Consider the following 26,244-nt stretch of genomic DNA (forward strand, 5'->3'; position numbering starts at 1 on the left):
ATTCTGTATGTCTCTCGCACCTGAGTCCTTAGCTACTATTTCTAGGTAGCAATTAATAAGATATAAGAATAACCATCCCGACAAAAAATGTACATTAATCTGCTGGTTCAGGGCACAATGTTTCTTAAAACTCTATTTTTCACCCCACAGAGCAGTGAAACTCAAAATTACACACAACTGCAATTCCTAATCTCATAGTGGTAGGAGGAATACTAATATGACTTCTGAATGCACCAATTACAAAGTAGACCTTTGGCTATGCTATGAACTCAGTAAATTATTCAAGGACCAAAATATATTTTTTTATACCTAGTTTCACTGCCTGCTGACTACTACTTCAAAGAGTGCATGGCTCTTGGGATTCTGCTATTTTAATCATTTGTGCTTCAGTCAGTATCTGCTACAGAGTTTAACTTCTGTAAACTCTAAAAGGCTTGATAGCATCAACCACAGCAATGAGCTACAGCAGTCCACAGAAAAGGAAAAATCTTACTGGATAAATTGTAAAGAAAATTTGGAGCACCCAAAATAGTGTTTCATGGCCTGTTTGGTTTAACAACAGGCCCAATGCCCATTCAAGCACACATAATTTAGAAGGTCTGCCTGCCTGCAATAAAGGCCGAAATTGGATACTTGGCGAGATTAATTACCTAGATAGGGCATGATAATGCAAGTCAAATGGGAATGTAATTAAAGTGCACCTTCCATGAAAATTATTCATTGCTAATGGATCAGGTGACAGAAAAATCAAAAGGCATTTTTAAAAAAGAGCTACAGGTTAACTTGAGGCAGCCTTTCCTCTTTAGAAGCTACAGTAACTGCAGACATTGAATTCAATTCACGCTGTCTTGCTCTCATCATAGTACTGTAAGACAAAAGAATAGATTGTAATGTAACCTCAAAGAAAGAGAAACCAATAGAAAAGTTATCAGGATTGTACCTGCAAACAAAAGGTCAACTAGAGTGGAACCAGTTGGCTGGCAGCTTTCAGATTAGTATATCTCTCTACTTTTGTGCCATAATAGGAGACTGCAACCATAAAAGAAGGCAAGTGATGAATTAATACGTTGACTAGTCCCTTGGGTACAATCTTTACAGATGAAAGACATGCTGTCGTAATCAAACAGGGTTATAAATTAGGTAAATCAAGTGGCACAAGTAGTATCTCACGTTATTGCTATTTAATAAAGTCTTCTGAAATTTGTCGTTAACTCTTTAACATCAATACATGTATTTACAGTCCAGAAACAACAACAGTAAAAGAAATAATGTTTTACAATAACAGGGCAGATGATATTTCCCAATGGGATATTAATTCTAAAGAAGATCACTGCCTTTTACTTTTTACAGCCATAAAAATCCACTGTGGACTCCTGGCATGCCAAAAGCTCCTCTTGAGACATACTGAGGAAGGAGGATACATTGAAGTAAATGGATTTTTGAATGCAGAAGGAATACAAGATTTGGCCCTCATTTGGCCAGATTCTGCAAATCCATATATATTCATAAAGTCCTTGACTCAAACAGGACTACTGACATGAATAAAGGTTTCCAAGATCTGTTTCTTTGTATAGACATTTAGAAAGAAAAACAGCAGGCTGATTTTAGATTTAGTATCTGATGGTCAAAGAGTACTGGAACATGTAGCCCAGTTGTTAACAGCAATTCCTCAGACTTATAAAAATGTATTTTCCTATTGATTGGTGTTGCACATTTACTTTATTTTACATTGTCTGTAAGATTAATATAATCCCACCATTAAATGCTGTCACCACAATGAGATTACTCACATGAGTAAAGTGAATAGGACTGTGGCCCATTATACGTAACTTTTATAATAAAATAAATAATAGCAACCACCACCACCACCATCATTTTACGGGGCTTGATCCAAAGCCCATGGAAAGCAATGGAAAGATTCCCATTGCCTTTAATGGGTTTTATAGCAAGACAATGTTCCTGAAACAGCAAGCTATTACATTACTTTTACAAAAAGTATATTCAAGATTTTCACAGACTTCCAGAAAGCATTATTGTATATTTAACAAATAGGTATTCTCTGTTCTAAAGGAGAACTCTGGGCCTTTTTAAAAAACAAAAAATTCACACGTTATCCTTTATTTCCCCTTCTCATATAAAATTGAGAGATTAAAAAAAAGAATGCAACTTTTGGCAATAGATGAATATTTTGTTCATGTTACATGGTGCAACAGAAAGTTCAAATTCACCTGAAATTTAGTTTACTCGATCCCAAATTCAGCTTTTTAACTATAACACACTATCTGAGCTTGTCAAAAAGTTTTGAAATTGCAGGAGAGAAAGCAATACAAATAAGTCCAATCATTTGGGTGCTTTTTTTTAAAAAAAACTTTGAAATCATTTTTGGTTCAATAAAGCAATGTACCAAAATATATCTGTTATGGGGTTACTGATTAGGTATGCAATATCGTATGTAGTTCTATTTTCTTAATGGTTATTGATTACATTAAAAACACAAACACTTGACCCATTCTAATGAGAGATTGTTTTTTACCTCTGCCGACATGTTTTCACTTATAACTAGATCCCAACCAAGCTCTGAAGCAAAAACGTTTCTGTATATCAGATTACCAAGCGCCCATTTAGAGAACTGTCTGATATTTAGCCACCAGGACACTGCAATTAAGATTCATTCGTCCATTTCATCCCTGGCTCTGAGAAAATAATGAAACATCAGTGAAACAAGACAGCAGTTCACAGAAGGTGATTTAGCACCTTTCCAGTTGGAACACCTGTATCTGCTTTGTATTTTCCTATCTGTGTTGCAGATTAACTAACCATCAGTTTCCTACTCTGTTTAAATGACACTATTTCTGACATTAGAACTATCAAGAGTGAGAAACTGAACCAAGGAGAAGGGCCTGATACCATTCCCATTGAAGGCAACGGGCATTTTGCCAATGTCTTCAGTGGAAGCAGGATTAGGCCTAAAAGAGTCATGCAACAAACATACTAATATGAAATGATTCTGTTAACCATTAAATGGAAAAACTCAATTGTCAAGCTGTGTTGCAGTGGCTCAAGAGCATGAGTACCAACCTCAGGCTAGACTGTTAAGAACCAGGGCATACACCTCAAATTGGCTGTGAGTTCTATACTCAATTTCACCAACCAATTATCAAGTATAAACTCCACAGGCATTATACCAGCCTTAACACAGAGTCACAGACAGTCACCTTGGGAATTCTGTCTTGCCACCCAGGTAAGCCTACCTTTGTGATACATGGCCCCTTACCTGAATAGTGTTGTTACTCCCAATCCCAAAGGACCAGTCACTTATCCCAGGTCAATTGCACCTTATATCTCACACCAAAGACAAAGCTTGTATCCAAACCTATAATAAACCTATCTAAAGATTTATAACATAGGAAAAGGAAATAAGAGTTATTTACATGGTTAAAGCATGCACACATATATGCCCACAAGTTCCAATCTTAAATTTCAAAAAGTAACAGAAGATTCTGTAATAAGCAAGCTCTATATGTCTTTTAGGGCTAACCAAGGCTAAGCACCATGGACCTTTTGCTTATGTCTAGTCATCCTTGCCTGCTCCCCTCCCCCAAGTCCCAGCTGCATGAAGATACAGTTCCCCCTTGTTAGGAGTTATTTCCTTCTCCCATTCTGCTTTGAGCTGCAAACTCAGCCGATGAGAGGGATTCACTTCATGTGGGGAGAGCAGGACAGAGTAAAACAAAGTATTTTTTCCTCTTTAATGTTGCACTATAGCCTGTCTGGTGTCAATGGGCCTTTCTTTTCAAGCAGGACATAACACCTTCTGAAGACCAGCATTTCACTCCAATGAATGTGTCTCTCCTGTCTGGTGATCTACACAGTAACAGAGATTTACAATGTATACTCTGGGGAAATTCTGCACCATTGCACATGTAAAGAATTTATGTCTCCCACCGATTTCTTTGCTTCACCACAGAAAAATGACTTTCTGATGGGGAAGCAAAGGAAAGCAACAAGACCAGGTATTTGACAAATAAAATTTGCAGAATTTTGCAGAATTTTAAAATACCGTGCACAGAATTTTTTGGCACAAAATGCCCTCAGGAGTAAATGCTCAAATATTACCTTACAATATGAGATACAGATGTTACAACTCAGGCTAATGCATGAAGCAACTCACAAGCATTCAATGAAGTCTAAACATTAAACGCATTCTTATAACTCTAATACTTACCTTTACAATCCTAACACACGGGTGAGCCAGACTGGCTCCAGTTATGTATATGTCATTGGAGACATGGCGCCTTATCATGAGCTAGCACCTGGTCTGCCAATGTCACACTAATATTTAACAGGACTTTATTTGTTTCTGGAGGAAAGATAAGAAGGCATCCCAGTCTTGCCTGTGTTACTCTTCATGGGACATCAGATGCAAGAGTTGCTGAAAGTATTCAGTTTTCAGTTAAGATATGGTATGTGGAATATCAAGAGTTAAAAGAATGCACACAAAACAGATGTTTCATATTGAAAAATAAATGCTATTGTTCTAAGATGTCCCTCTGTCAAAGCTGTTTGCTTTCTTTGAGGGAGCTTCTCCCCATCACGGACACAACAAGCGGTGGGGGGGGGGGGGTGAGGAATAACGGATCCGCAAAAAGAAGTTAGAAAAAATATTCCTAGGCTTAAAATAATTTGAAAAATCATAATTTTCACTATAAATGATTATCTAGTTAAGACAAAACAGCCAGATAGGACTTGGCCATTAATAGTTGAAAATCAATTTCCTTTGCTGTCTCCTGACTTATTGCTGAGTGACTTGACATATTCCTAACTTGAAAATTTGCAAAGTACCTTAGGACAGCTCAACAGAAAGGCAACCTTATAATACAGAATTTTACTAAGGGACTAAGCCTATAGAATAATCAGGGATACAAAATTATCACCTTCTATATAGGTCTTTAAAAGACTTCAAAATGTCCTAGAATTTCAACTTCACTTGGGGTTTGTCCACACTGCCCCTCAGTTCATACTACAGTGATGTCAACAACATTGTGCACCAAAGTGCTGCACTATAACCTCCATGTAGATGCTGCATGTGCAAACTAAAGGTTCCTAGAATGCATTAACACAGTCCTCTTCAAACCAGACTACATTAATGCAAACTAGGAACACTGCATTACAGTGTAGCATTTTGGTGCACCCTTCTATTCACATGCCTGTAGTCCTAACTGCAGAGCAGTGTAGATACAGCCTTAAAGATTATACAAAACAATTGCATATTAAAATTAAGATTAATTGTTTGCATCAAGATGGTAAATGTATGCTACGATCTGTAGTTGTGATGGTTGCCTCTGTATATTAAAGAAAGCTGGACTCTGAGCACCCCTGTTAATCGCTATTGTTAGAATTTTATTTTGTTGTTAATTCACATAGTGAAATTTGCTCTCTCTTTTAGGCGCTGATCCTGCTGCTGCTTGTGTTTAAAACTGAGGCCCCAGGGTCCAATCCTGCAAGATCTGAGTCTCATAATCCTTTTCCATTCAAGTAATCCCACTGACTTCATTAAGGATTAGTCTGCCTCATGTGAGTAAGGGTTTGCAAGATCAAGCTCTTAATTGTCATGGCAGCTTCACAAGAGGCAGAAATCTTTTTAGTGGCACCTAACATGGCTACAGTCTTTCTTAGCTGAAAGGCAGAATACAGACTTTCTCCAACTAAGGATACAAAATTCCAACTGTACACAAATGAGGTGCTTCTTTTTAAAAAACTAGAAGCAGCCCACTCACAACTTTAAAATATCTAATGCTTATGGTCAGTATTTTTGCTCATACATGTCTATGCTGATATTATTAGACCAATCAGCCGCCTTCAATACCATTTATCACAAAGTGGTGTTGTCTCATCTGCAGACCTCAGAGGGAGATGATTGGGCTGCTTCCAGAGGCTTCATTCTTTTCTCTTGGAGAGATCTCAGTGGGCAGTTGTGGACAAAAACTCCTCTTCCTGAAGAGCAATCAAATGCCGCAGGGTGTCATTCTGTCACCCCTCATTCAAAGCATATATGGGGTCACTAGGAGTCTTTGCAAGGAGTCATGGGGTGCAGTCTTATCAATATGCTGAGGACACCCAACTGTATGTCTCTATCTCATACAATTTGGGCAATGTGGTTCAGGGCCTCAGTCAATATCTAGTTGAGGCTGGGGACTCGATCAGAGGCAGCTGGTTGAAGCTCAGATCACACAAGATCAAAGTGATAATGGTGGGTTGGGGAAGCAAACAATTGCTGGCAGAGGTACTATCAGACCCTTTAATTTAGGGAATGTGTCAGACATTGGTCACCACAGTTCCCAGCCAAGGGATGATTCTAGACCTCCTGCTGCTGTTAGATAAGCACATTACAGCAGGAGCCAGATCAGCTTTGTACCATCTGTTCCTTGCCTGGAGGTTGCCATATTTTATTTTTAGATGGGGAACTTTCCAGCATTATCCATTCTTTTCTCCCTCAAGATTAGACTATTACAATGTACTCTAGAGACCAAAGTTAGAGCAGAATGTAGCAGCACTCCTACCGAGCAGGGCCTCTCTCTGGGAATACTTGACACTAGTGCTCTGGATCCCTGCCTACTGGTGCCATCAGGTGTTGGTTTTGACTTATAAAGCCCTAAATTGGCTGAGACCTGGCTTCCTGAGAGACCACCTGAAAGGTGCTCAGAATGGATTGCCCCCATTTAAAACAAAGAAGGCCACCAAACAAAATTCTTGGTGAGGGCCCCAGGCCTTCAGAACTTGCTCCCCATCTTGGTTCAAGGTAGCCTGAACTTGACAACTTCTGGGCAAGCAGGAAGAAAGCTGAGCCTATGTTCCTGAAGAAGGGAGAAGGGGGAAGGGGAGAGGGAGGGTTCTGTTGCTCTGATTGAACGGCTAGCTACAATTATCTGTATATATTTAATACTACTGGCTGTCTTTATGAATATGTATTGCAGATGGATAATCATTAGTGTTGGTCTCATTAATCATTAGGGCACCTAGAGTTTTATCTACTGCATCTTTTTATTGTTGCTTATATCTAAAGAAAAAAATGAATAAAACAAATATTTTATACTCTTATTCACATTTTAACCATTCATATATCATATCTATTTATATAAAACTAAATATTTAAATACTCAAGTTAATTATCCTTATTTTAAAGACATCCCTACATATGCATATACTGAATAAAATGTCCCTTTGTTCAGTTAGTAGTAAATATCTTAAAAACCATGTACTATTATGATTAAATAAATAGCCTTTTAGGGCATTTTAAAACACTGATTATGTGTCATTAACTTTCTTGTCTACTTATCTCTTTTTTTAGTACTTTCTCAAAAATTAATGAAACCTTAGCAAAGGCTCAAAAGATATTAAATATATAACCTACAATTAATTAATTAATATGTTATGGTTGTGACGGGAATAGAGATAAAGGTCCACAAACCAACTTGGAATGCCACACATAGAAGGGCAGAATGTAGCCCTAAAACGCTTTACTTGATTTATCCCACGGGCCTCTATGGATATGTCTACACTACAATTAAAACACCTGCAGCTCACCCATGTCGGCTGACACAGGTTTGCGGGGCTTGGGCTGCAGATCTGTAAAACTGCAGTCTACATATTTGGGCTTCAGCTAAAGCCTGAGCTCCAGGACCCCACAAGGAGGGAAAAGTGAGACAGCTCAGACTCCAGCCCAAGCCCAAAAATCTACATCCCAGTTTTACAGTCCAAGCCCTGTGAATGTTTAATTGCACTGTACACATACCCTGTACAATACAAAAGAGTACAATATTCCCTCTTTCTTGCTAATCAGATCGCAACTAAAGAAACTTAGTTACACCAGTGACTGTCCGGAGCAATTCGACTGAAGGCTTCTGGAAAAAGAAGTAATTTCAGTACATTGGCTCTGAAATGCTATCACTCAGTTCTTTATTTCATATACATAATTCTGTCCAAGTCTACAAATATTTACACACCAGTGGGTATATGGAACTTGCTGGGTCAACAGTGTGCAACAAAAGACCTCATATATGTGTAAGGGTTTGGAGGATATGGCGCTAAGAAAGAGAAATGGAAAACAGAAAATTATAGTTATAGGGCTATATCCTGGGAGGTCTGCCACGGACTTCAACAGAACTGAAAAATTTGTCCTACAGAGACCAGGAAATATAGTCTGAGCCCAGGAGAAAACGAGAGCAGAAAATACTTTAAAATGTTGGTTGTGTGTGTGTTTCAGAGAGAGAGAGAGAGAGAGAGAGAGATGGGATGAAGAAGGGGGGCATCCCCAAACTGTGGTTCTATAAGGATTTTTCATCAATTTTTTAATTAATAAACTATTTGGATTTGCATGTAATTAGCTCATAACCATGCCTTTAAAAATCTGTTAATACTGAAGTGACTTGAGATAAGTGGCCAGCGTAGTTTGTGGTATGCTTTGACAAGAATACTTAACAGTTTAAGGACAAACAGGCAGTGCATTGTAGAGAGAGCTTTAAGTTACAAATTTCATTTAAGCCGGCTTTGTTTTGTGGGTTGATATCTCAGTTTTAACAGCTTACCATAAAGGGACATAAAATGTAGTTTATTGTACATTACAACTTAGTGCATTTGAATCAGTCACACAATAGCAGGATTTCTATGCTGTTATCATCAGCATGATTTAGTTGACTTGTGTTCACATGCGGGTGCAGTTATGTAACGCTTAGCTCAGACAAATGTCTCTGCTCTTGCTCTTCTCTAGTCTGCTGTAGTTAATGACCAAATATTGTTAAAAATTGGGACACTAATTATCTGCTGTCGACATGCTATGGATAATTAAGAATTGCTCACACTGAAGCCATGCTAATTGTTTTTCACAGGTCTCCTTCTTCTGTCCTTGTGTCCTCAAAAAGGCAAGCAGCTACAGGTTTGTACAAACATCTCTTGTCACGTACGTTGTCACAGAACATACATCATTCTTTCTGGCTCATCCCCAATTAATTTTGCTGGCTTGCCGCAATTATCTCTCCCTTTGTGACTGACCTCCTGGTAAATGGAGTGCAGGATGGCTGAATAATTTTTTCCTGTGGATTTTACTACTCCGCTGAACCTTGTTGGCCGCCCACAATAGAATACAATGAACTTAAGTCATGAAGTATTTGAAATTGAAACAATGTAGAAACTGTATTTTAGCAATTGTAATTGACAGCTCTAAAAAGTCAAGTCTTGATTATGTTCTCTCATTTACCCTATTACTTGGATCAGTTATTTAAAGCTGCTAATGATCCTCCTGGATCAATGTCTTTTGCTTGTAGCTATAATTTACTGCATTGGTGGATTAGTACAGATGTTTTCATAGATGGCTCTGCATCATTCCACCAGATTGCTTGTCTGCATCAAATTTGCTTCCATTCATCACTAATGAAGCAAAGAAGATAATCAGCATCTAGTATCTTAAAATTAAATACTGAATACAGGATAACAGTTTTATTGTTCTCAATTTGCAGCTTCCCACCGTGGCTTTCTCAGATTGCTCACAGATTTTGCCCTAGAACTAGATCCAATTATATATTTTGACTTTACCAGTGAGAATTTATAATAGAAATGCATATTTATACAAAAATAGTTCAACCAATAAAAGAACCACCAATATCACTGCACTATCCAATAAAGAATGTGTATTGAGTCTGATAGCTTGGAGAAAAGCACTGGGAGAAAACTGTCCATGCTAGGTCTTGAACACCTGCTTTTTGGATCCAAAAGCAGCAGATTTATTTAATCTTAATATATCTTTTTTTTCCTATAATACTCATCACTCAGCGCTCATGAAAGCAGAGGATGAAGAAATGATGATATAGCCCCTCTGCCTTCCAGAAAACATTGACTCTCTCGCTCAACATGGACTCATGCATTTTCACTTCTGGATCCCTTGCCAAAACATTTTTTTCTATGAAGTTGCACCTCTGCTGCCACTTAAGCCAAGAAGAGTTTAACTTTAAGCAGCGACAGCGCTATTATTATTACTATTATGAATCATTTATAATATGGTATGGCTAATCAGGACTAAACCTTATTGAGCTAAGTGTTAGATAAACACACTTGGATCTGCTTTTTAAGAACTAGATGATGGGACGGAACATCCTCACGAGAGTTGTCTGAACATCACCTTAACAAAGCACTCTACCCAAAGCACTCTCAAACCATTGCCTCATTGCACATTTGGCCTACAAACCATGCCCGCTGTGACAAATTCATCACAGCGGGCACCCATTAAATAGGCATCAATGTGAGGAATCTATCCCTCCTAGAACTTGTAGACTTAGTGTTCTCCCAGAACTCGACAAGGTGTTCTGCATAAGCTGAGCAGAAAAGGTCTCAGAAGGTATCCCAGCACACAGATACTCTCTCATTTAAGCTTAATGTAAAAACTCCTTATCCCTCTGTGAACCATCTTCTTTTCTTTACTTACAGACTTCCATAGAGACCATTACAGTACACTGCCTCTATCATCACATTGTTTATTATGTAGATATGTTACATTTAAAGAAATTTTAATTCACTACATAGAAGCTCAATTATGCTTTCAGATACGAGAGCGCTTATGCATTTGCAATAGTATATTTCAGCAGTAGTGTTCTTTTGCTTATATAAGAGTGACTGTGAGCTTTTACTATTAAAAAAAAACTACAACCCCCCCCCACCACCACCACCATACCAAGGATGTGATATAAACCTACAAAACTCAGGAAATTCTGGGTCAAAAAACATTTCACATCATCTTTAACCACAATTATAATCAAACACTGCTCTTAAAACTCTGTTTTTACTAGGCAAAAAACATGAGTGAAACATTTTAATTCTAAATTTTCCAGTACTTCAGTCAGCTCTTTGAAATCATGTTAACATAGTATCTTGAGTTTAGTATAATTCGAACACAGTAAACCAAAATATTTATATATTATATTATATTGATAATACTTTAAGTTCCCATTGTTTTTTCCACTAGTAAATTTCAAAATACCTTGCAAATCCTGAGACGTAAATCCTTAAAACGAAGGATAGGCTAAGTATTATTATTTCTATTTTACAGATGAGGATACTGAGGCAAAAGAACTAAATGTATATACTCAGGCCACACAGAAAGTCTGCTGCGGAACCCAGAATACAACCCAAATCTCTAGTTTCCCAGCCCTCTATTTTCTCCACTATACTATTTTTCCTCAATAATTAGGTATAAATATATCCACTACAAAGCTTTAACTAATATGACACAGGTCCTATAGAACTTCAACATTTCAGAATAAGTACTTCTATACAGCTCATGATCATTGATATATAATTTATTTACATAATGATGCAGGTACACACATGTGTAAAACATTCCAAGCAAGTAAGAGTCATCGCTTGAGCCCCTGACTTATTCTATGGCCTTAGGCACCTACTTGGACTGCTCCATCCCCGCGTCCCCAGTGGCTCATTATATCCTAAGTGAGACAGGCAGAAAAGGAGGTGGGGTCATGACTTTACTATCCCAGAAACATTAGCCTATGGAACTGCTACCTTCTTACAAAGGAAACAGTAAGCTGCACTTCATAAAAATAAGCTGCACTGGCATGTGGTCACTGATTCTGTATTTAATGAGCCTGCCTTGGTTTTGCACATTTCACTGTGGTGAGATAGACTTCTACAGAACTCAGAGTTAATGTGAGATGCTGGTGAATTTACCAACCACCTGATTGAAAGGGATAATCTGATTTGCTCCAGCAACAGTTAGGAGACCACATACACGCACACAAATCCATCAGATCCATAAGTCTCTGAGGCTGAGAGAAAAAAAAAAGAATGACTGTGGCGCTGAAGTAGACATGGAATAGTGTCTCTGTATTGAAATGGAGGAACTCATGTAAGGCCCAACAACATCAGTAGCTGAGTATCTGTAATTTAATAAGTATCTGCAACAATCAATAATGCACAGACTCCAAACAGCAGCACTAATATCAACTCAGGCATGTTCTCTCTTATATAACCAAATAGTCTATATGTCAACAAAGCTAGACACATTTTGGTCCTGCCCAAGGAACACAAAAAATGGCCAGATACTTAAATAAGCTCATTTCCACAGCTAGCCACTTTGTGCATTAAAAGAAGGCTGAAAATAACATAGCTACTTCCTAAATCAGTAGGTAAATCATGGATTAACTAGATGGAACCACCCAAAATTATGCTAAAATTGGGTCTACAGCATCATCCAAGCAGAACTTAGTGGTACATGCCAGCTGCCTCCAATACTCACCTGTTAATTTTTCAAACAAGCACCTTCATGCTTTCTCCTAGGCTCACATTTGGGAAGAATATGCACAAAACTAATCCATTATCCTCCTTCAAAACCCTCCTGAAAACACTCCTTTTTCCACAAGACCTACAAAAAATTTGACAACAGGCTTCTGGCTTGGAGAGACCACTGTCTATCAGGCTGACCGATAATGTCTCATTGTTTCCTTGTACTTCCCCATCTCCAGCTATTTGTCTCATCTTATACTTAGATTGTCAGCTCTTTGGGGCAGGGACTATCTTTTTGTTCTGTGTTTGTACAGCACCTGGCACAATGGAGTCCTTGTGTATGCTTAATATAAACAGTAAATAATTATTGATATGTGTGTGACACTCCATGGCAGAGTGATGATTAATGCTCTCTTTGTCCACAACAGAGCTGGTGTTATTCAGCCAAGAAGTTTGATTTCATGTTCCACTTTTGTTCCCACTTTGGAACTTTCTCAAAGGGAGCTAAGGGGATTCACTGAAGATGTGCCAAGTCTTACCTCCCTTACGGAGAGTCATCGGCCTTGTCTACACTACAGGGGGAGATGGATCTAAGTTACACAACTTCAGCTATGTGAATAACGTAGCTGAAGTCAACTTATTTAGATCTACTTACTGCGGGATCCACACTACATTACGTCGACGGAAGATGCTCTTCCATCACTACCCTTGCGCTTCTCGTTCATGTGGAATACAGGAGTCAACGGGAGCCCAATCTGTGATCAATTTAGTGGGTCTTCACTAGACCTGCTAAATCAACTGCCAATGCATCAATCGCCATTCCTCGATACCCCGCTAAGTGTAGATAAGCGCATCGTAACATATCTTCAGATATCCTACTTACACTCCCTTCGCAAGCCAATTCACCCATCTCATAATCTCTCCATACAGAATCATCTTCTACCCACACTAACGGAAGATAACATGTAGTAAAAAGACAAAGCAAAAAATGCTTGAGGCATGGGAAATCTGACTGCCCAACAGTCAAATTCACGTAAGTCAAGGTTGAGGACAAAGCCATTTTTCAGCATGAAATCACTGCTCAGTATTAGCACTGCATAGTCCATCAGCAAGCCAATGTTCTTTGACACATGCTGCTTCTGTGTGTCCTATACACCATTTTATGACATTAGTTAAGAAATTTGGGGAGGGAGGAGGAATGAAGGCACAAAGTAAGTGAAAAGTAGCTTCAGTGCACAAGACTGAACATTTAACAGTCACACTGCCAGGTCTGATTATCTCTATTTCACATTGCTTTTTGATTGTGTAACTGGCAACATAGAATTCAGCTGCACATTTATAAGCCAATCTCCTACTTCCCATAAATTGGTTAAAGTAGCCCATTATTATTATTAATGTTAATATAAATTTCATATATGCTATGCCACAGATACTTACTGTATTACTTTAAATGACTGTGACACCCTACTCTAGAAAACTGTCAGGTGTACAGCTGGTCAAAATATGGGAAACATTTTTGAACAAAAAAAATGCAAAAAAAAAGCCAATATTTCATCAAAATATCTAATTTTGACAAAAAATACTGAAGTTTAGAAAACTTTAAACAGCTGTAGTCAGCAATAAGTAGTAAGATTTGATATAAAGTGAGTTTTCTATTCTATTCTATTCCTTATCTCTTACCCAACATTATAGTATCAGTGCCTTCTAGCCAGTGCATTAAGGCTCAGATCTGTCTCTCACTGAAGCGAATTGCAGAACTTCCTTCAGTGGTGCAGGATCAGACCCTAAGTGACATGACTAACATCTGCCCCTGTGTTTCTTTTCTACCTCTTAGTTGGGAATATCTACCTAAAACAAATTTAAATCCCATGCTCTGTGGCAAGTTTTCAAGAACATAATCTTTGCCCTTTCAGGCTTTTTTGATTTCTAACCTATCAAAACAGCCTGGAAATCACATATTTTGACCACTGTAGTTTACTGCGACTAAAATCTCAGTGGATTGATTACTATGCTTCAGATGGTTTAAAACTCTTAGTATAATATTTAGGGTTGATTCTATAATAATGCCCTAGCTAGCATTTTTAAGTATCTCTTTAATCTTGTGGATCTTTCACTAAAATGCTACACTGACTGACATAATCAGTCAATGAACAAACTCCTTCCCCAGATCTGGTGGTCTTTGTTTCAGACAGAGGAATTTTTTTATTGTCTTTATCCATAAGCTTCATTCAGGCATAAAACTAGCTACAACCTCCTGTAAAATACATGTAATATTAATCTGACAAAGTGATTTAGATCAATTGTATTTATTTCAGTGGAAATAACCTGATCTATTTCTTACAATTTTAAAAATGTACAGAAAAGGCATAATAGCAATTGGAGAAAAAATGACTAAAATGAGCCAATATATTTTTTTACAGTGTTACTTGTACACAAGTGAAGACACAGACTGTACAAAGTTCCTAAAGAACTATCCTGTCCACCCTTTGGCTTAGAGGGGTGTATGCAAGGTTGAAGAAAATGCAAAATAAACAAAAGACATTAGGATACACCTTGGACATTATTTTAATAAACAGAAGTAGCAGTGGTTTTCTAACTCTTATTACAAAAAACAAACACAATGGTAGCCCAAAGTATAATCATCAGTACGTGTACCCTTCTGATCCCTACAGCTTCAACAGAACTGTTTTATTAATGTTACCCTGCACACAATCTGGGGCTTTATTAAAAAAAGTCATATTTTTAGTGATAATGGGCCCAATCCTGAAAACACTTATGTACATCTTAACTTTAAACATGTGAAGCATTTGGGAACACAGCTGCACACTAAGATATGTATGAATTCCATTCCAAAGCTTAATAGCTTGGAAACGAGGAATGGGAAGAGGTGGAGAAAGGACATGCTGGGTTTTGTCAATTTTTTCCTTAAAATAGTTAGTAGATCGGGTTGCTGTTAAAAACAAATAAAAAAACCCACAAAATTTGTGGGTTTTTAAAAAAAAATTGAAACAAGTCAAAAAACTTTGATTATTGAAAAATTTCCACCAGGTCTGTAGCTGGACATTTTTTTGAAAAAAATATTTAGCTGTTCTTTAGATGAAATTTTGTTGACAAAACAGTTTGCCCAAAAGCTTAACATTTGGAAAAATTTGAGCACCTCTAGTAGTTAGCAAAATCTGGGCTTACAGTGCTACGGAGGATACAGACTTGAGGAAGATGTTGAAAGACATTAGATGTGGTGGGGTTTGAAAGTTCTGAACACAATGAGAGAGGAGAAACAGTGTTAAAATAGGGAAAAAAATAAATGTATAGGGGAGAAAGTCTGAATACTTCCTGGATTTCCTCCAGAGGTGTTCAGAGGCACATAAGCAGAGCTGAGGAAGAGGATGTGAAGTGCGGGCTAGGGCAGGAGTTTGTGGTAAGAGAGAGGGACAAAGGAATCAACAGTGGGAGAAAGAACAGAGTTGACCAAGCAATCCACAGTGCAGAGGGAGGGAAAGAGTGGATAAAAGGCAGCAGAGAATTTAGGGATGTTCATGGATTAAAGCATGGAAGGCTAAGGGGTTGGGGATTACTGCACAATACTGAGAGATCAGAGAGTGGTCAGAGAAAAGGAACTGGGAACAGATGTAGAAAAGGAACAGCGTTGCATGAAGAAAAAGTCCAGAGAGTGGCCATTTTAATTGTGGGAGAACTAATCCAGGCTGAAAAGATACATGAAGAAGTAAGCTCCAACAAGTTGGAAGTTGAGGTGTCAGACAGGATATCCGGGTGAGAGCTGAAGTCACAGAAGGTGTGGATGGGAAATTGAGGGACGAATGTAAATGTTAAGGACTGAATATATGAAGCCATTTGCAGTACATAACCAAGCGAACATTGTTAGGGAGGAAGGCAGAAAGGGAGTCACAGGGAAGGAGGCAACAGACAGGAGTGGGAGAGCAAGAGACCAATAGCTCTTCTAGTGCACCTTTTCTTGCTTACTGCCTCTTCTGTGAAACAGCTCATTTTGAAGAAGGAGAGTCATATTTCAGTGAGAATGAGGAGAAGGAGGACAAAAACAGGATGTGGATAGTGGTGAGATAGTTATACCTGGAGCAGACATTCCAAAGTGAGCAGAAGAAAGGTTGAAGGGGATGAGACAGGATGGATGGTGGAAAGGGAGGGGAAAAGGTATGGGCAACAATTCTGGGAAGTGTCAGGAGAAGCAAGGAGAGAAAAGGATGGGAAGCAGCAATAGGCAGTGAAGGACAATGCAGAGGCTCAGATACCCATAATGAGAGAGACTACAGAAGTACCTAAGAACGCTAGAAACAGTTCATGTCACACAACCTTACAAGAGGGATATTTTAGAACCAGTTTAATTGTTTTATCCGTTTGTTCATTTCTTGTTATCTTATGTCAAATAGCCAACTCTCATGGTTGTATTGTGAGTCATGATATTTTTTGTTTTTCTTAAAGCCCCAGCTCTTAGAATCATATAATTACATCAGAAACTCAGCTTTCATTTAAAATGGGGGGGGGGGAGTTCTAGCCCTAATGATTGCAGAGAAAAGCTTGAAAACATCAATCCTGAAAGCACAAACATTGAAAGGCAAATAAAAAGAGCCTGAGTTTGTTATTTTAAAAAATTTCATGAGTTTTAAGTTAATCTTTTTTAGGGGAGGGGGGCTTAACTCGTGGATTTTTAAATGCTTTGGGCTGGCCACATGGAAACCGCTTGGAACAAAACTACTGGGTGACTTTCACTTGCTGAGACAGAGCAAGCACTTGGCAGGTAATTCCTGACATGGGCAAGGAGCCTGTGCAAGGAGGGGGAAGGCCACTAAAATTCCAACATCTTATTTATTGCTTCTGCTTGTCACTTAAAATGTAGAGTGATCCATCAGTGTTTATTGGGTAAGAAAGAATGCAGAATAAGGCAATTTTAAAACACACTGGTAATGATACACATTGGTAAAAAATGTGATGACTGCTTAAATATATAATTCCCTTAAATGACAACTCCAATTAAATGGGATAGAATTATCAGTGATGTAAATATTGGGGTCTAAGTGCCAAAGTAGCCTAAGTTGCACACCTGATAAATATCAAGTTTGCACAAAAGGAGTCTAACTCCTTGTAGTCTTGTGGATGCTAGGTGGGGAGAGTAGGAAATCGGGGGGTGGGGGAGGGGGATCTGACTGATCGGAGTTGTGATCAGTCAGAAAGAAGATATTCCAGGTGTGCAAAAAAGGTGAATTTCTCACTAACGCAAGACCAACTGTGGTCCAGGAAGTCATAAAGGGACTAAGAGGATGGTGTAAAACAAAGAAGCTCACCAACCCTACTGAAACTTACATCTGAACAAATGCATTCCCAAGTGCACTCACAAAGCCCTCAGTGGCACCATGCTGTTGAATGCAAGTCTCCCCCTGGATCCAAACAGCGTTTCAACAGTGAAAAGAGGGCTGTATGGGTTTCAGTGGGATTGTCTGCAGGAATCAGGCAACTAAATTTTGGTCCAATATTCTGTATCAGTATCAATTCTAGTTAACTGGCATACATTAACACATAAAAAAATTAATTATTGATGTATTTTGCAAAAGAAATTGAGGGCTATATGCAAATTACCAATACATAGTTACCAAATTACCAATAGGTCATATATTTGACCTATTATAAACGCTTTTGATTTTGTAACATTTTCAATCTTATATACAACTATACTGTATATTACTGTAATTACTCATAGGCCATTCATTTAGGACCTACAGTGGTTCTCCATAAGGGTTCTTTTGTGGGATGACCCAAAAAGCTACAATAGTTGCTTCTTCTCTCAACTCCTCTGGTCTCCCTGTGTTCCGTGCTGAATCAAGTTGAAATGTGCCTGCGTGCAGACAGATGACATGAGATCCAGGCACCATTTAAGCCCCATTTTGAGGATTTAATGGAGTCTTAAATGGTGCATAAGCCTTGTGTGGCCCTTATGAAAAACATAGATGAATTTCACCCTCCATGAACAACTTTCTTACAGGCCCCACAAGGTGGGTAGTGCACCACTCCTTTGCCTCCCTCGCCAATGCACTCATCCACTGTGTCTGGGGCTTATACAGGAGTATAATCTACAAGATCCTACAAGACTGGTGGCTGCTGGGGTCTGCATAGATCAACTTGCAGGATCAGAGTTTATTTTGCACATTTCATACCAGTAAACCTCAATTTAGATTCATGTTCTTTGGAAATTGCTAGCTCATACCTGCGGGCTCACATAATTGTTGCATTTCCACTTCTGACTATGTTCTTTTTTTGTTTTTGTAAAGTAGGCTGCATGGCTGTGGATACAGCCTATAACGACGTCACATAGCATCTGCTGTTATCCACCACACAGCTTTTAAACACAAGATCCAACAACTGTGCGTCACACATACACATTGCGAGCACTGTGACGCTGCCATTTATCCACTTACATACCTCCTCCACTAATATTTATTTCACAAAAACAAATAATTTGATCTTAAACATCTAGCCAACTTGGCATCCCCCTCCCTGACATGATCTCTTTGTCCGATTAGGATCCTGTTATACGTGGGAGAATAAAAGCCGATTAATGAGCAGAAAGTATTCTGTAACCCCATTCTTGTATAAATAATGTCACATTATCATTACACAATTATCTGAATTTTGGGAAGATAGCCCCAGGGATCCAGTCACAAAAAAGGCAAATCTTACTGCAAGTTTCCATGCATGTGGTATGCCCAGTTATTACATATAGCCACCTAACGTGACAACACAATAGAAAGTTCAAAGGGTTTAGTCATACACACATTTACACAAACAAAAACCAATACAGGCATACAAAAAGAATAATTTTTGCAAGTAGTATAGAAGAGTCACAGTCACAAATGAGAGCTGCATGAATTCTAGTTTACTTGGCTATAAATAAATCTAACATTTGTCTTCTCTCCATGGTAAAAATAAAACAGGAGCACAGATGCATTACACTCTCCTTTGTGTAACCAGTCTCTCCATTTTCAGTTATAATAATCAATCTGTTCCATATAAAATATTCCCCCCTCACTGAACCAAAGAAATCAGCATTATGCAGCAAAACATTTTGCTATAAAATAACGTAAATGAGAATATTCCTTTTTTGTGTGAATATAATTGTCCTTGAAAAATGTACGAAGGAAGCTAGTCTTTTCTTTAAAAGGTTTTCTGTAGTTGAAACAAAAAACATACTTTACATTTATTTATCACTTTTAATCAGAAGATCTCAAAGTGATTTTTAAAAGATGGGCATGTATTGTTTCCATTTTACAGATAGGGCAACTGCAGTGCAGAGGCTGAACACGAAATTTTCAAAACCAGACCCATGATGTGTCACTATTTGATTGCCCAACCAGAGATATCTAGCTCCTGATTTTCAGAAGTGATTAGCATCCAAAACTTCATTGAAATCAGGCTCTTTGTGCCATAATTTGAGCTTTCAAAATTAGCGGGCACTTGAAAATGTCGGCCTAAGTGACTTGCTCAAGATCACACAACAAGCCACAGAGAGCAAGCATGCTAAAAACAGAATCCAGGACTCTCGACTCCTGAGCTCTTAAAAAATTTACCTAGAGACATGGTGGATTTTCTGCTACTTACATGCTTTAAAATTAAGACCGGATGTCTTTCTGGATGAGCTACAGAATTTATCATAGAAGTTATGGGCTCGATGCAGGAATCACTTGGAGTAATTCTATAGCCTGTGTTACATAGGATATCAGACTAGATCATCATAATGATCCCCTCTGGCCTTAAAATCTATAAATCCATGACTATGAAAATACTACAAAATGTACTAGGAACAATCCTATGTTGGCAGACAGATAGAACAGATGACCTAATAGGTCTTTTCCATCTCAGCTATGAATTCAGCCACTGGACCACACTTCCTCTTATATATTTGGTGTGCGACTGGATCACCAAGATACATATAATGGAAGTCCATTTGGCCAGCTAAATACCAGAGGATTCTAATTCTCTTCACCATAGGATAGCTCAGAATAGATGTATATCCAGTCCTGAACACCGTCCATCTGTTTGCTTGAAATGAGACAGCCATTTAATTAAATTGGTGGCAACTTAAAAAAAACATAAGCAAGTGATTTAAAGGCAGCAAAGTCAGGTAACTTTTGGACAGTAATTAGTCTACATTCGTAATCCCAACTGAAAGGCCAAAGGCTGAAGAATCATGGAAACAGAGACTTCCTATAGGCAAGAATTTAGGTATATTGGCAGATCAGTGTGGAGATACCTGAACCTGACAAAGCCTAAATTTGAGGACTGTGATCCACAGAACCTAGAAATGTCACAATCTCAGCATTAGAAAAAAGGATAGCCCCTTTTTATTGAAAAGATAGTAATCATTTTACATTTTCAAGGCTGTTTTTCTTACTTATCGCCACAGACCACCCCCTCTCTCCCCCCCCACACACAGCCTTTGAATTCAATTCACTATGGAGACCAAAGTGGGTAGACTATGATTAAATGCACTGGTATAGTGAATGCTTCCACAGAAAAGAATAAATATCTGCATTAAAAAAATCCAGATTATGATGATCAATAAAAAGTGCTAAAAAGACATATAAATTACGAGAAATACTTTAAAACATTACTTAACAATATTTCTTAAACCAGTCTATACACATTCATTTCCTATTTGCCACTTAGAATTCCTTCAGAAACCCAGCAAATGTAATTACTGCATGGGTTAAGACTTCTGCTTAAACCTCAGGTGGTTAGTTTCCTAGCAGGGTTACTACACTCTCCCAAGATCATGCCACAAAGCAAAATACAGTAGAGTCATAAGACCATTTTTTTATCAACAAGCAATTTACCATTTCACTATCCTGATATGAGATTTCCAAGTTTTTTTCACTCCACATGCAGAAAACTGAAACGTTTTCCCACTATGGGCGATATGTTAGTTTGATTTTATTTTCCCTGACATTTCACCTGTCAGATTATGATAAATATAAGAAACAAAGAATAATTGTCACATTCTCGCTGAATTTAATCATCAAATATCTGGACACATTAAATAAATTGGAAGTGTAATCCTGAGGGAAGAAGACATGAATGCTGAAAACAGTGTCAGATACCCAAGTCATCTTCCAGGCACCCAACATCCAGGTTTAAAATACTCAGAAAGGGAGCCTGTACAGAAGAAACTTCACACTGTATTTTTTCTTCAGCTCCTTGTAGCACCAATGCCGTAGTAAGTAGGAGACAGAATTTTTGTACAGACCCAAGAGAACCTATATAAAAGGATGAAGATAAATACATTCTGTGAAACTCTATTTGCCAAAAACAATTATCATGCCAAGAAAAGGTAGCAGGTTATCATGATATAGTATAAACATATGCTAATTAGGTGGCAAAACAAAAAGATTCATGAGACAGAATCCATCAAACATAAACCTGAAAAACTGCATCCGCACTTTGCAGGTTCACAGTCTGTCTTGCTCTCACAGTGAGTCATAAAAACTTACCTGCTTGACCAGTGGTAATACTGACAGCTGCAAAGAGCCTCTGGGAACGGCTCAAGTCAGATACGCCATTTACCGCTTCCACTTCAAAAGTGTAATTAGCATGAGCCAGGAGGTCCAGGACAGTAACGTAGTTTTCTACTAATCCAGTTTGCTGGGGCATATATCCAATGTTACTCCCACAGGGAACACATTCACCCTGCTCCCAGCTGCACCTCTTGCACAAAATTCGGTAGGTCACATCATTTCTTCCCCCATTGTCGGCAGGAGGGCTCCATTCCAAACTCACAGTAGTCTGGTTGATATTGAAGATGAGGTTCTGTGGTGCAGATGGAGGTCCTTTGTAAAACACACAAAAAGGACAATGTAAATACATGAAATCAGTGAGGAACATTTACCTAGTGTTTTAATTACTGAAGCTCAAACTAGATGAAGCATTTTTCTTCACATAAACATTTCATTATATTTACTACAAGCTACATAAAAGCCTCCTTGACCTCACTTGGCAAGAAGCTTTATTTATTTCCCATTAAGGAATCAGGATAACAATTGTCTGTTGTATTTACTGTAACTGACTTTAGCAGTTTTTCTTCTGTGCAATTAAAAGGATCAGTTAACACACCTCAGACTTTTACTCTTACAACATTTTTAGTATGGGGATTTTTTTTCCCTTTTAAACAAACAGCACAGAATGCATTTAGACAGTCCTTAATCAGATCTGATATGATTTACAACAGTATTTGGGTACAGCTTTGGATTTTGGAGACTTTCATTACTTGAACCACCAACCTGTGTAGGTTAGTCTATTTGCAGATGGAATGTTAAGCTAGATCCCATTACATTTCAATCAAAGTCCAAATCCACACAGGTTACTTTTCATTTTGCATTCAATTCATTTTTGTGTAGTATCATATTAGGCATACAGCCTGTGACAATTTTAAGACTATAGGAAAACCATGCTTGCATTCTTTCTGTTATGTCTATTTATGTATTTACCCTGTAACTTCTCTTTCCCAAGGTTACATCGGGCAAACCTGAAATTATATTTATGTTGATTCTATATTCAGTGTACATTTTCCCATTGCAGTTCAATTTAATTTATCAGTTTCATTTATTACTTTGCAAACATACTGAAGACCAATAGTAAGGACTAGTGAGAACAAACTACAAATGGCTGTACCCAGCTGGTTAAGCAACGTCCTTCACGATTAAATTCATGACTGACTCACTTGTGCACGCAACATATGGTGGATCAGAAGGCGCTCTATAATAGCTATCATCACAATCACATCGGGAAGATCCTTCCTTGTCAGAGAAACTGTGAGTAGGACAGCGAGAGCACTGTAGATCTTGGGAAGATGATTTGTAGAATCCTCGGCCACATGCTAAGGGAGAAGAAGAAAAACTAAGATATACATTTGCATGTGCATCTGGCCTGCTTTCTTTTCCATTTCAGTTATATGTAGAGTGTATACTTCCACAGCAAATTACTTCAGCAAAAGCAAGGCATTGTGCTCAACTCCATCATGATAAATATATATTATTCTTCATTGTGTGCTATTAACTTGATTTTATGGCATACGCTGCAATGCAAACATACACTACAATTGGACCAGCAGCTGGCGGCAAAGTATTTTGACTGTGAAGACGAAAGAAATATGACAGCTAGGACCCAATTCTCCACTCAGACACACAGAAATCAATGAGAACTGGACCAGAACCTCAGCTGGTATAATCAGCACAGCTCCAGCTAAGCATCTGGCCTCAGAAGTGCATATCTAAAGGCATGATGATCCCCTGGGTAAGTTAACTCAGCAAAAGTCAAAATACATTGAAAGTCTTAATAGAATAGAATGAAAATCACAGCTGCAACCAGTACCAGTACTTGTGTTATAGGTACACTGTGGTCCATTTGGTGGTATTTAGCTATACCCCTCAAGGAGAGGCACAATCTCTCCCAGGGTTTCCTAGTACACAGAGAAAATGTGCATTCTACCCCATTCTTTTGGATTAAGCAGTCTGCTTTCACCAGGGTGCCCAAAAAGCACCTTACGCCAGTAAGAAACGGATCCTGGTCCTTCTGGCTTTCCCTTCCCACACCTTCCACTCTATCTGGGCAAGCAGCTCAGGGAGCACTCGAAAGGAGCATTCCCCCTCATGTGCAGTCTGTGACTGTCCTGGACAATTGTTCCAGGGATACAAAGAGTGGGGAATGGCTCATTGGATCCCCACTCCCACCTGTGTGCACCCACTAAAGGGCTATGGACAAACTAGCCCATTGTGAAGTTACGTTTGTTTGCTTGCTTGCTTATTGTACTAGCTATTAAACTATGATTTTTAAACACATTTTCAATCACCACCATTTATTTGCTATTAAACAAACCACACTGTGTTTTCTGGCTTACAGAGCAAAATGTTTATAAACCTACCTGAATGTGATTAATGGATATATTTTTAATCTTTACTTCAGTTAACTACTGGGGGGAATCAACCTGCACAAGTTATTAAACAGATTATTTTCTAAGTAATCCTTCTTGCTCCCAAACCTGATGGAATGTTCCAAATGGAGGATGGCTGCATCATACTAAACAAAGGGAAATGCCACCAATGGTAAACAGATTATGACCCCATTCCACCTTAAGTGAAGAAGGTTACAGGGGCACACTTGCTAATATAGCAACCATGGTCAACAGAAAACATGCAAGAGTACAGAATTCCCCTGGACGCTTCTAATGAAACTCAGGCTCTTTCAATTGCACAGCTTCATTCAAGTTCTGTTCTCCAATAAATCAGGCAACCACAGCACAGACAATTTAACCTCTAAGGCCCTGCTTATGTGTGTGAAAAATCTATTGTGGGTGAAGCTGAATATCAGGTGTTAAAATCTTCACAGGGAAAAGCTAGTTAAATAGTCCTTATAAATCCACAGAGAAAGCATTTGCTCTGGTAACATTCACATTGATTGGGGAGGTTGTCTCACAGCAGATATTGAGTTACTGATACTTAAAATATTTACATGTAGTTTTGGAGATCAGATACCACAGTGATGGGCACAGTCTAAAAACACTGGGCCTCATTCAAAACCCATTAGAATCAATGAAAAAAAGAGTCAGATGAACTTCAGTGGGCTTTATATCGGGTGCATTGTAGTGTAGTAGCCATACTATTCCACTTAATATATATGAGCACTATGCAACCCTGCTATAAATTATACAGGTCAAATTTTCCTCATTCGGACTGATAAAATCCACTCTTGATTTAGTTCATTACAGAGGAAACAAATGAAAAATTCTCTGAAGAGTTACTTCTGATTTTTTTTAATTTTCTAAAGAAAAAGCAAGTCCAAAAGACAATAATCATAATGACATTTTGGAGTTTGTCCTGTTTAAATGTAGGGGTTCTAAGCCAAATGATCGGCTTGCCTTCAATAAAATTGCATTAATTTACCTCAGAAGAGAATTTAGCCCTATGTTTTGAAAATATATGTTCTCTTTCATTGATTGTATCACTGCAGGGTAACACATGATTATGCCAAATATAGCACCACTAAAAAACAAACATCTAACGAGAACGCCTTAGTATGCATTCATCAGAGCATTCTGGAACAAACATGACTTCTTGAGTTTTCAGATGATGCTAGGAGTTCAAATTTAATGCGGAATTAGTCTTTTTCATCCTCTTTCAAGATTATTCTAAGATTTCCAGGTCAAGGGTGAAGAGCACTGACGCTAAACTGTTTTGTAAACATGAACTATAAATAAATATTAATGCATTAAACGTGCGTCTATTATTCCAGCACACTCAATTAAGATCCAGCCACCTGACCAAATAATAAGTTTCCTGTCTTGTCTTAGCTAGTCAAGTTCCTCAGAAGATGAGGAAAGCACTGGACAAACACACTGCATCTCCCAGCATGCCGCCCTCTGCAGAGCAAAGAGCAACTTGAAAGGCACAGATGCCTACTGTGAATCCAGTCTGTCCCTCTCGGCAGGGAACATTTCAAAGCAAAGATGCCAAAAGAAAATAGAGATTTCAGACAGAAACAACAAAACAAACAGAAAACCCCTTTACATTTTTTTTCCTGATGGCTTGATCTAGACATTTATATGCTCAGTCACTTGTTATTTAAAGTAAGTGTGCATTTCTTATTATAGTTCAAAGGATTTGAATGTCTGCTACTAGTCTAAGTGAAATCTCTATTCTTCTGCAGTGCATACCAGAGGCAGCAGGATCAGACACTCATTGTATCATACTAATATCTCCATCATCTTTAGTTCTAATAAGAGGCCCATGTGATGGCATTTAATTACTTAATTATTCCTTCGACTTAAGCACCCCATAAATATAGAGCAACATTATTCCTGCAATGCATTCCTTAACAGCCTTAAAAAGGTGCTTTCAACTGATTCTACCACAAAGTCTTAATAGCAAATTGTCACCAATATCA

General features: G+C 38.3%; 1 protein-coding gene across 2 annotated transcripts in view; it reads right to left on the reverse strand.

Annotated features, from left to right (window-relative positions):
- Positions 1-26,244, reverse strand: part of EPHA7 (EPH receptor A7) — a 176,561-nt gene that overhangs the window by 85,357 nt on the left and 64,960 nt on the right. For both annotated transcript variants that reach the window (XM_074948122.1, XM_074948121.1), the window contains exons 4-5: positions 23,027-23,182; positions 21,801-22,136 (exon numbers count right to left, since the gene is read on the reverse strand). In XM_074948122.1, coding sequence (XP_074804223.1) covers positions 21,801-22,136; positions 23,027-23,182 — 492 coding nt within the window. The remainder of the gene's footprint in view (positions 1-21,800; positions 22,137-23,026; positions 23,183-26,244) is intronic.

Source organism: Natator depressus, chromosome 3 (assembly GCF_965152275.1).
Source record: "Natator depressus isolate rNatDep1 chromosome 3, rNatDep2.hap1, whole genome shotgun sequence".
NCBI lineage: Eukaryota > Metazoa > Chordata > Testudines > Cheloniidae > Natator > Natator depressus.